The following is a 10,550-nucleotide window of genomic DNA, read 5'->3' on the forward strand; positions in this document are numbered from 1 at the left end:
TTGTCAGCAGCAGTGCGTATCTGTTCTGATAAATTTAGCTGTGTTTTTTTGACATGCTGACAACCTTGTCTCTCCTATTACAGTGCGTTGCATGTGAGATTGCACTCCAGAATCTCACGAAACCATCATGGTCAGCAAGATAGTGGGAGGTATTGAAATTTGGCTCAAGCATTCATTGCATTCGTGCCACAGGGTAAGCCTCTCATCTCGTTCATTAGCTTGCTTGAAGCATGCTTAACAACTTCTGTTAAAAGGTCTTACATTGCCGGAATGGATGGCTGATATCGTCCTGATTCTGCGTGCATGCGATGCCACCGCCCACTCTTCCACAGGCTGCTATGTCGACCAAGGAGGCAACCAGCGTTCTGGTACCTTCACCATATACATCGAGCCATGGCATGCTGACATCTTCGAATTCCTTGATTTAAGGAAGAACCATGGAATGGAGGAAGTCTGCGGCTGTGTGAGTGTTAATTGTGGATGGTTTAGTTCATGCCACTAACATCCTCCTCCCAGAATGGGTCGGGCCCAACAGAGACTGGCCCTTGTTCTGCCCTAACAAGGCACCAGGCCTTGGCAAGGTTAATAGCGCTGTTTCGAGGCTTTTCACAAGGAGAAGGAAGGTCGTGCCCGCAAGTCCATTTTTGCCCAGAATCTGGTATGCTATACTAGAAGCTCAGATCAAGACTGGAGGTCCTTTCATGGTCTATCGAGATCACACCAACAGTTCGTCGTTTCAGTCTGTTGAGACTTACCACAATCTGACTGGTGCCCCCAGCCAAATCCAACCAAAAGAACCTCGGCACTATCAAATCGTCAGATCTTTGCATGGAAATCACTAAGTACTTCCTCTAACAGCTGTTGGGGACAACAAACAATGCAATACAGCATTTACTTATACAAGTGCAGACTTGTCGGAGTGTAATTGCAGTGATTGATCCTGCACCGTTTTACTCATTGGTGGCTGCTGCCTGTGAGGCTCAGGGTGGCCAAGATGACGGAGGGGGAGTGCAGTGCAAGTGAGTGTAGCTTAATTTGTATTATGATTCAGTGCATTTTTGACTATCATACATTCTTTCTTTTTTTGCTTTGACGTCTATCTAATTTGACCTACTTCTACAGAAAGTGTTCAATACTATCCACCCAGAACAACAGAACCTGACCACCATTCGCAGGTACAAGCATCTTGGAGGCCTCCCTGATGATCCTCACACAGACTCACAAGACATATTGTGGTTTGGCCCACATCATCTGTCCCCACATAAAGAAGCGAAGCCCCTACAATTCAACCCCGGCCCAGAACAAGGTTTGTACCTTTCCCCTTTCCATTTTCTTTTCCTGTTCCCCATCTAATGAATGTGCTTGATAATATGGTGTTGGGGCTGGGACAGCGCTGGCGATCTCGAAGGACCAGATGTCGACACGATTTGGGAGAGGATGCTGACCAAGTCGATGATGGCTGGCTCTGTTGTGGTGAAGCATGATTGGGGATTGCTCTGTTTCAGATGTAGTTGTGTAGTAATGCCTTGCAGTTTGCAACTTCGCTCAAGTCTAGTACAACAATTGTGACGAGTAGTACATACTTTAGTTGGGGGCACGGTGGCTCAGGTGGCACCATCGTTTGTCTGGCTTGGGTCCGCAAGGTCTCAAGTTCGATCCCCCGCATGTGGAAAACAACTTAGACACCATGTGCATTCAATGCCCCTGGGAGATGCCAAGACGGGTCAGGTGTATGGGAAGGTGACGCGGTCTGTTGTATAGACCCTGATGCCGAATATAACATACCCACACCCCCCAATCACAATGATATCATGGCCACATTTACTCCTCTTATCTTGGAAAAATAAGATATGCTGAAGAAGCAGATTGGAAGGCTTGGGACAGGCCGTAATGGCTGACAAATGATGTGCGAAAATCATGGAGTCGAAGCTGGTAAACCAGTCCCCTTGCCGATCAACAAACACCAACATGCCAAAGGGTTGGGTTATTCCACACATCTACTGATTAGGCTTCAACGAAAATCTTAGGGGGCATGAGGCCTCTGCTTGAGGAAAGAACTAAGGTCAAATGGGGTTAGTCTTACAGGGTTTGGGGGTCTCCCCACAAGAATCCCCGCCGGCAACAGCCACATGACGGTGTGCCATGAGCTAGGTGCAGTGATAAGGTAGCTCAGGGAGTAAAAGAAGTGATTGAGTTCCTATGCTTGTAAGGGTTAAGCCATGGGCCCCCCTGAAAGTCCTGATTAGTGTTACAAACGGAAAGTCACAAAAGTGGGCATAATCGGTGGGACAGTTATGTAGTTTACATAGCTCATACCCACGAAAAGTCCCAGTCTACATACTATCGTCATGTAACATGATCATTAGATTATCACTGAATAATCATTGACATACACACATTCTTTAGTTAGTATATGCATTCCCTATAAATTCAACACTTGTGCACACATCTCATCTGACAGAAAACTCTATGTACATGTAAAAGTACAACAACAGCATGAACAAAAGGACAATTTAGCCATCAGTAAAGAGAGAACTTGGAGAGAACACAGCAAATTGGCTGCAGATGAGTTGACATCTGTTTGTTACTGTCTGTCTATAGCTCTCAAAGAATAGTGTGACAAAAAAATGGCTCTGTATAAGAACGATTCCTTATGTAAACTCCAGGACTTGTAATTCATCATCCTGAGTAATGCTACTCCCTTGCTTGGCTACCTAAGTACACTTCACTTGATGACTTCCTCTCTACAATGAAACACAGATGTCACACACCCGAACAAAGATGAAGCTTGCCTAGCTGCCAGTGCACGCCACTATGAATTGTCAGTAAGTCTAGGAGCCTGGGGGAACATATAGGAATGGATTGCCTGTGCGGCTCTTGGTTTAAAAGAGGCGCTTTTGGGCAAAAGGAACTTCATCCATTTTGTCATCACCTTTGTCATCTTCTTGCTGCAACAATGGGGTTGAAAACTCTGTTGGGTAAGTATTATTTCTCCTTGTCTCTGTTTTTCCCCTTTCAACTTGATCTCTATATTATGCCTCTCAGATCCTCTCATCCATTTGGATACCAGTGCCAAGAACTATCTGCTTGCATCTGAAACTCACAGTGTCATCAAGTTGCTCTTCCAAGCTCTGCTTGGCTACAGGATGTCCCTTCTCTTTACGGCAATGCCCTTCAATGTGCGAGGTGCTCTTGTCAATGTGTTTCAGTGGTTCAGCAAGTCTTAAATCTTGCCCATTCCTTCCAATATCTAATAAATGCTCCTGAAACCTCATTGTTTCTGAAGTCATCCACTATGATCACCAAGCTTGGTTGCAAGATCTTGGTACTATCAGTAGGTGCCTTCTCTCCGTATGTGATATATTGGCTACAGTGATTTCAGCCATTTGATCTTTGCAATCCCTCAGCGCTCCCGAAACCAAGGGCTGCAGCCTAGAAGGCAGGGACGCCATCTTTGGTGCCATGTCAGCAGAGGAATGTCAAGCTCACATCACTAAACAAGAACATGGTTAGTTTGCTCTTCATGTCATCCCCACATTACACTTTCTTGCTTGCTTTGTCTTGCCTTTCAGACTACGAGAAGCATGATACCATGTCTGTTCACCCAAATAACACTGAGAAGGTTCAATGGTTTTATTCACTGAGATTTTATGGCAGTTGGACAAGGATATACATACAGTGGCACACTCCCCAAAATGGGATAAGGCTCATCCTCGACACTGTGTTGAGGATGAGAGGATGAGCAAAACTGCTGAACACATCCCAATTGGGTGAGGTGATGAACGCGATATCACACATCACTACCCTCTCTCTCCCCACCCCCACAATTGGCCACAAGGACCCACTACCAGGATCGACGGATGATGACAAGGGCTCACTAACGTCCACGGGGCTCACCACCAGGATTGACAAATGGCCATGAGGGCGCATCACCACCATTGACAAGGGCCCACCACCAGGATCAATGAATGGATGACTGCCCACAACCACGATTGACTAATGGCCATGGGAGCTCATCACCACCATCACTGAACGGCCACTGCAGCTTGGGCAGGTTATTGAAGGGGAGAGGTGGTGTCCCTACCTCCCTCCTTCCTTCCTACTTCTACACAGTAGGCATACCTTCCCATATACATGTTTATATTTTACTGCCATTTACTCAAGTACAGAATTTCGAAGGACTTTTGAAAAAAAAAAAGGACTGAAGTTGCCCAGATGAGCAGGCAAGTGGAGACATATGTTCAACACATCTGAATGTGTTGAACACATGTAAAATCAACACACTAAAGAGGGAGAACACACTGGCACACATCAATGTGTCGCGTTATGACCCTATCTTGAGGAGGAGTGGCTACTTCCTCCATCATCACTGCTCTTATAATGTATATAGTGCTTTCCTGTACCATAGCTTGCTCTATATGAATTTTACATTCCTAATTCCGCGAGTACAGAAAGTGTTTGAAAAAAAAGGACTTCGTAAGTACTCCTCAGGAATACACCACAGCACTTAATCCTTCTTTCTAACTTAGAATAAAATTTGGACCAGAAGGTTCACATCTAGGTGTCTCACATGCATAACTGTTGACACATTACACATGAATTAGCGACACATTACACATGAATTTCGAATATGTTGTTTATTTACCCAATGTGTCGCTTAGTTATGCAATGTGTTGCCGTCCCGATTTGGGGAGTGTGATGATGTTGGTACGCGCCCTGTAAATTGTATGTTGTTGTACCATACATGCACTTTGTCTGAGCCCAACTTTGAACATAACACCAACCATGACTCGCCATCAATGTCTCCATTTACCAAAAGATCTCACCACTGAAAACAAAATTTTCAAAACACAGCCTGTGCAACAGCATACAAAGCAGCATGCTACACCCTCCTACCCAGTCACCACCATAAAGCTTGATGGCCCCCCCCATGCCATCAAGATGAGCTTCATGCCTTCAACTACCCTCCTTGCACCCTTGCTGTCCACAAAAGTTGCTCGTGAATCGTGATATGAAGTTATTAATGTAAGATGCCAGTGTAAGTTCATGGAAGAGACCCTGAGACAAACAGAAGGATTTGAGGGCACCACCCAATACTTTCCATTCCTCCACTGATTCCGGCCAGAATCCAGGAATTCTGTGGATTCCATCCAGAATTGACAGGAATCCAACTGAAATGGATGTAAACTCTAGTATAAATCTGTATTCCAACTTTAGCTAGAGGCAATGTGACTTAATCTGCACTTATCAAGACCTTTATTCTACTCTATGCTAAGAGTTGCTTAAGATATTTGAGATGTGAACATGGAAAATTTAACTGTATTCACTGGGACTACATAGATATATTCTACTACATTGAGTGTGAAAGGGAGGGGGTGGAGGGAGTGGTGGGAAGAGTGTGTTTGATGAAAGGAGGAGGGAGTGATGGAGGGTGCATAGATCTATATTACTACATTGAGTGTTAAAGGGAGGGGGGTGGGAGGGGTGGGGAGAGAGTGGTTGATGAAAAGAGGGGGAGTGATGGAGAGGGATGGAGGGGAGGGAGTGAGGGAGGGAGGTGAGTGTGGTTGATGAAAGGAGGAGGGAGTGTGGAGGGGAAGGAAGAGGGGGAGGGAAGAGGGATGGAGGAAGGGAGGAAGGATGAAGGAAGAGGGATGGTGGGAGGGAAGAGTGAGTGAGGGAGGGAGGGATGGAGTGGGGACCACTGGGCGTCGTCCTGTGTGTCGTGCACGTCGTTCGCGTCGTGTCTTCGTTGTCGCGTCGTCTTGGCGTGCACTCGTTGTCGTGCGCTTGCTTCGTGTCCTCGTTGTGTCCGTTGGCCGTTTCTGTGTGCGTGGGTGTCCGTTCGTGGTCGCTTCGTCGTGTGACGTGGCGTGGTTGTCGTGTCGTGGTCTCGTAGCTGGTCGCTTCGTGGTGTGACGTGGCGTGGTTGTCGCGTATGCTGTGGTAGTGTGGTGGTTGTGTGGGTGGTTGCTTCGTGGCGTGGTTGTCATGTATCGTGGTCGCGGCGTGTGACGTGGCGTGTCGGGATCGTCGTCGTCGTGCATTGTGGTAGTTCTAAGTAAATGAAAATGAGAGACGACGACGACTGATGACAATCGGTCGTCGTCTCATTGCCACGTAAGTGACGTGGCAATGGTTCTGGTGAGTACTCACTACTCACCTAGTTGCCACGTCGCTGTCGGCGACGTGGCAGCGTGTATACTCCAGGCGCTCCTTGACGCGTTCGGGCGTTGGCCTTGCCGACTTGGGACGTGCCGTGCTTGTGGTGGGTGATGGATGGCCGGTGTGCGTCGTGGTGGCCGGTGGTGACGTTGGCGAGAGGTGGGTGTGCGTCGTTGGTGATGGTGGTTGTTGAAAAAGAGTGGGCGTGTTTGTTGATGATGCCCAGATCAAGCGTCGGCAAACGCCGACATTCGATTTTTCCGTTCCGTCTAGTTTCCTTATAGGGTAAGTCGTAGTAAGATTCTTTTCCTCCCCTAGGACCATTCTACTATATAAGGAGATAAGCTGACAAATAATCTCCTTATATGGTTACCTCCTTGTGTCTCACTCTGCATCACCTTCAAATGTGAGAAACAGCTATTCAACTTTCTGCTAATAAAACTGACTCATTTGTGTTGTTGAGCAAGTCAATAAAAGGGTGGCATGGAAAATGTTACTGTTACTTGCTATTTTTTTTGTCCAACAAATCCCTGTTCCTGCTCTGCCTAATAGCATACCCCCCTGTATGAAGCTGTTACATTTATAGTTGATTGATGAAGCAGAAAAGTGTCAGGGTTAATCAATATAGGATACACCTGGAATCCATGAAATTAATGTTGGCTGAGGCCAGCCAGTATAGTCATCATAGACTCCATGTGGTTTCCTGTACTGCAATACAGATGCTCACTCGATGGAGCAGGAGATTTCAGGGGCTGGTGGCTTTTTGTCCAACCCCAAAATGATATCTACTGCTGGCCTAAAATGAAGAGGTGGAAAGATCTTGTGAGATGAATGCAGGAGTTGCCAGCAGATCTCTCCTCACTTCCAGAATTCAATTTTTACATCTAGAGCTTGAGGATTATATTACAAGAGTTTATGGTGATGAGGAGGTTTTGTTGGCAGTGAAATTTTCATGTCCAACCAAGGACATGTTAAGTAGTACTCATATCATTCGCACTTCTCCAATGTGGCACAATTATTTCCCAGTGGCTTCCCTTTTACCCTCTTATCAACCACATTTCCTATGTTTGGTGTTGCTCTTGGTTGGTTAGTGGTCAGGTGCCAACTCATGGGCACTTCTCCAACTGTGCTGTACAAAGTCTGTCAGTAATTGTAGAATTAAGTAAAACTTACATGGATTGACTGATATGGCTTCTGCATACATAGAATAGTCTGAATAGATTGACAAGTAAGTGTAAGAGGGTGGTCCTATGTTTTTGAGTAGCTTTCGTTGGCGAGTTCTTAAATTTCAGCAGCATTTTTGCAAGGGCATAGTAGGGCATTACCAGAAAATTCACAGAGGTTTCAGATATTTTAAATATATAAGTATTATTAATCAAATCTAATTGATATGGGGAGTCATGGAATGAACAGGTAGAACCATAACTTGAACCGGCAGTGAAGCACCTCCAGATGCGCTTCAACGACAGTTCACATTCTGCAACAATTCAGCAAGTTCCCATGGTTCAGATGAGAAACAAACATTTTTGAACCATTTGTGAACTGTTTGCTGAATCGCACTGAATCATTCACCCTGACTCCCCCTAATACTAAATGCATGAGTCCAAGTCAAAACTCTCATGGTTGCCTAATCAAGTTCACGTTGATGTCTCAAATCTGTTCGCCTCTGTCTCAACCACAACATGTACACCCGAACTATGGAGGTCAAAACTGAAGATGAGAAAACCTTCAATATCAAAAAAGTTTGTTGTTGATATGGCTCTATGCTTTGTGCTTTTAAATAACCTACTGCAGCCTAAGGAGGAACTTGAGGACTGGAAAGGCCACCATTCAGATACCGTCAAGGCCGAATTCCATCAGGATGTGAAGGCCCACTGTGCTTTAAAAGGGGAGCCAGAAGACTGGAAATACATTACAGGTGCTTACTTACCCTCTCAGCATCTTATTGTTAGAGAAGTTGACAAACCGACTCAGATGTAGGGTGAATCTGACACTAAGTAAGTTTTGTCCACTGGTGGACCAGTGGTACGTATAGAACTGCCACATGCATAGTTGATTCATGGTAAAAGCAGGAAACCGATTTGATACCCAGTCCATGGGGGTTAGCTCCTGCACTCGATGTCAACAATATTGACGTCAACGCCTTCCTGGTAAGTTATCATTTAGCTCTGAGGTTACGTCTAGACAATAACAACTCTTTCGGATTGGTCCTGTTGAGGACCCATATGAGGCTGATGATGATATCGACATCAATGACTTCCCAGTAAGTTATTCCAAAGCTCTGACGTTATGGAGTCTAGACCATCACAACTCTGTTCAGATCAGTCCTGTCAAAGAGCTGTATGGGGCTGATGAAGATATCGACGTCAACGACTTCCTGGTAAGCGACTCATCTTCAAATTTTGACAGACGGTTACAATTATTCTCAGATTGGTCGTGTTGAGCCACTTGCATGTGGTGCTGATGACAGCCCCATGGAAGATGTTGACCATGCCTTTCAAGGCAAACATCTTGAACTGCATTCGGCTGTTGCTGTCAAGGAAGAGTTGCAGGATGATATTTCCCTTCTCAACTCAATCCTTGACCTGCAACACAACTGTGTTTGGAATTTGACAGTGTCTTGTTGCCGTCTCCAGCTGAAGTTTGTCAACAGTGGGCCTTGGAGGCAGACCCAACTCTATATACAAAGTTGAGGAGATGAACAAAAAGGTTGAGTCTTGGCACAACATTTGTCATTTTTTTTGCTTGTATATTTGTTTTGGTCAAGCTGATATTTGCCACTAGCCCAAAATGAAGAAACAAGAAGATCTCATGATAGGTGAACTTTGACAAACATGGTTTTGACAACTTCATGTACTGCAATACAGACGCTCACTCAATGGCACCAGAGATTCCAGGGGCTGGTGGCCTTTTTTTCAACCCTGATCATGTACCAGGTTTTACAGGAATCAAGTACCACCTTGTGTGACATTGGCATCAAGCACGCCTGTAAGATGACAATCACAGCAATTTCCAAAGTTTCAGTACAACTCAGAAGACTGGATTTCAATAACAGGTGGGTTGCATCAGAGGCTGAGCTCTCTGTTGCTGGTATATCTCCTGGCTTGGTCAATGAGGTGCTCTGAACTGAGTCCGACCTCAAGAGGGTGGTCCCTAGATCAAGTGAGTTCTCATGTACTTCAATGTTGATGATAAGTGACATCGGAAATGTTAGTACTAGTGAAGGTAGATAGTTTGATTTGAGTTTGATAGCACAAGGCTTTACCAAATACTATAGTGTCTTTGGGGTAAAAAGTAAGGATCATTCTATCTTACTTTACAAACATATTAAATACATCTACTAGCATAGAGGAAGGTTATGGAACCTTCAGCTATGTTCTTTGTTCTACACAAGTTCTACATGTTGGTATGCATTGCTTTGATGTGGTTTTGTTTGGCTAAGTCATGTTTGGCAAAATGTTTCATCAAACAACCACACAAGATTAACAACTTGCCAACAACCACCATCAAACCACCACGATGACCATGGAAGCTACAAATGTTTTGACATGACCACACCCATTGACAAATGGCCACAAGTGCCCCCTCTGCTTCATGAGTGCCCACTTCAACCCACAACCTCAACAATGATGAGTGCACCCTGCCACCACATCACCTGCATACCATGTCATGTAACCACCACCACAAATGATCCCAGTGGCCCAAGAACAACAACAACCACACAAGAAAGACATGTGACTGCCTCACAACCTGACAAGCACACGCCCACGTCAACCCTCAAAAACAATGAGTGATGTGGCATAACCCCCACCACCACAAACAACCCTGGTCTCCCAAACAACCTCCCAACAGACAAGTGCCACCCCCCAGCAACAAAAACAACCACAAGAACAGTCATAATGATTGGCAAACGACCACCAGCACCCATGACACTGGCGAAGTGCCCACGAGAATGACGAATAGCGCCCACGAGAACAACACGACAACCAGCATCCATGAGAACAACGAAGCACCCATGAAAATGATGGCCCGCACCCACAAGTATGACCATGCCCACAAGGATGACAAGCAGCGCCCACAAAAACCATAACCACACACCTCATGGCCCCAGAGGCACGAACAAGCTGGGCCATGACATGAGGGACCAAAAAAGTAGACACTTCAGTTCTGCTTTCTGAGCAATGGCAAGGACATACTGGTCATATACAGATTTAAGATATTGGAAGTTTTTGCAAAAAAGAGGCACTATTGTTTAAGGAGTGAAAAGGATGGACAATTTGCCATTGCTGTATAATTTGGTTTAGTTTTCAGATACCAAAACAAAATTCCATGAGGATGTGGAGTTCCACTGTGCTTTGAAAGGGGTGCCAGAAGACTGGAAAGAC

The 10,550-nt window shown here is 45.4% G+C and overlaps 6 protein-coding genes across 6 annotated transcripts; 4 read left to right on the top strand and 2 right to left on the bottom strand.

The window, feature by feature from the left end:
- Positions 1-274: 274 nt before the first annotated feature.
- LbRNRalpha2 (ribonucleotide reductase, alpha subunit) lies at positions 275-855 on the top strand (the record flags this gene model as incomplete). Its single annotated transcript, XM_001890454.1, has 3 exons — positions 275-458; positions 517-726; positions 779-855. The coding sequence occupies 3 exons, from the start codon at positions 275-277 to the stop codon at positions 853-855; spliced, it is 471 nt and encodes a 156-aa protein (XP_001890489.1).
- Positions 856-1,356: 501 nt separating this feature from the next.
- Positions 1,357-1,569, top strand: LACBIDRAFT_318622 (glycosyltransferase family 69 protein; the record flags this gene model as incomplete). The annotated part of the gene is made up of 1 exon (XM_001890455.1): positions 1,357-1,569. One exon carries the CDS (start codon positions 1,357-1,359, stop codon positions 1,567-1,569), a length of 213 nt encoding a protein of 70 aa, XP_001890490.1.
- A 155-nt stretch (positions 1,570-1,724) lies between these two features.
- On the bottom strand, positions 1,725-1,970 carry LACBIDRAFT_318623 (uncharacterized protein; the record flags this gene model as incomplete). Its single annotated transcript, XM_001890460.1, has 1 exon — positions 1,725-1,970. One exon carries the CDS (start codon positions 1,968-1,970, stop codon positions 1,725-1,727), a length of 246 nt encoding a protein of 81 aa, XP_001890495.1.
- Positions 1,971-2,956: 986 nt separating this feature from the next.
- On the top strand, positions 2,957-3,742 carry LACBIDRAFT_335592 (uncharacterized protein; the record flags this gene model as incomplete). The annotated part of the gene is made up of 5 exons (XM_001890456.1): positions 2,957-2,978; positions 3,046-3,179; positions 3,287-3,351; positions 3,408-3,508; positions 3,573-3,742. 5 exons carry the CDS (start codon positions 2,957-2,959, stop codon positions 3,740-3,742), a joined length of 492 nt encoding a protein of 163 aa, XP_001890491.1.
- Positions 3,743-5,441: 1,699 nt separating this feature from the next.
- LACBIDRAFT_335593 (uncharacterized protein) lies at positions 5,442-6,489 on the bottom strand (the record flags this gene model as incomplete). The annotated part of the gene is made up of 2 exons (XM_001890461.1): positions 5,442-6,057; positions 6,164-6,489. 2 exons carry the CDS (start codon positions 6,487-6,489, stop codon positions 5,442-5,444), a joined length of 942 nt encoding a protein of 313 aa, XP_001890496.1.
- A 1,358-nt stretch (positions 6,490-7,847) lies between these two features.
- On the top strand, positions 7,848-9,463 carry LACBIDRAFT_335594 (uncharacterized protein; the record flags this gene model as incomplete). Its single annotated transcript, XM_001890457.1, has 11 exons — positions 7,848-7,907; positions 7,960-8,112; positions 8,146-8,162; positions 8,258-8,315; positions 8,384-8,428; positions 8,486-8,545; positions 8,595-8,763; positions 8,819-8,874; positions 9,033-9,153; positions 9,221-9,327; positions 9,443-9,463. The coding sequence occupies 11 exons, from the start codon at positions 7,848-7,850 to the stop codon at positions 9,461-9,463; spliced, it is 867 nt and encodes a 288-aa protein (XP_001890492.1).
- Positions 9,464-10,550: the final 1,087 nt, after the last annotated feature.

Source organism: Laccaria bicolor, genomic scaffold (assembly GCF_000143565.1).
Source record: "Laccaria bicolor S238N-H82 LACBIscaffold_98 genomic scaffold, whole genome shotgun sequence".
Taxonomy (NCBI): Eukaryota; Fungi; Basidiomycota; class Agaricomycetes; order Agaricales; family Hydnangiaceae; genus Laccaria; species Laccaria bicolor.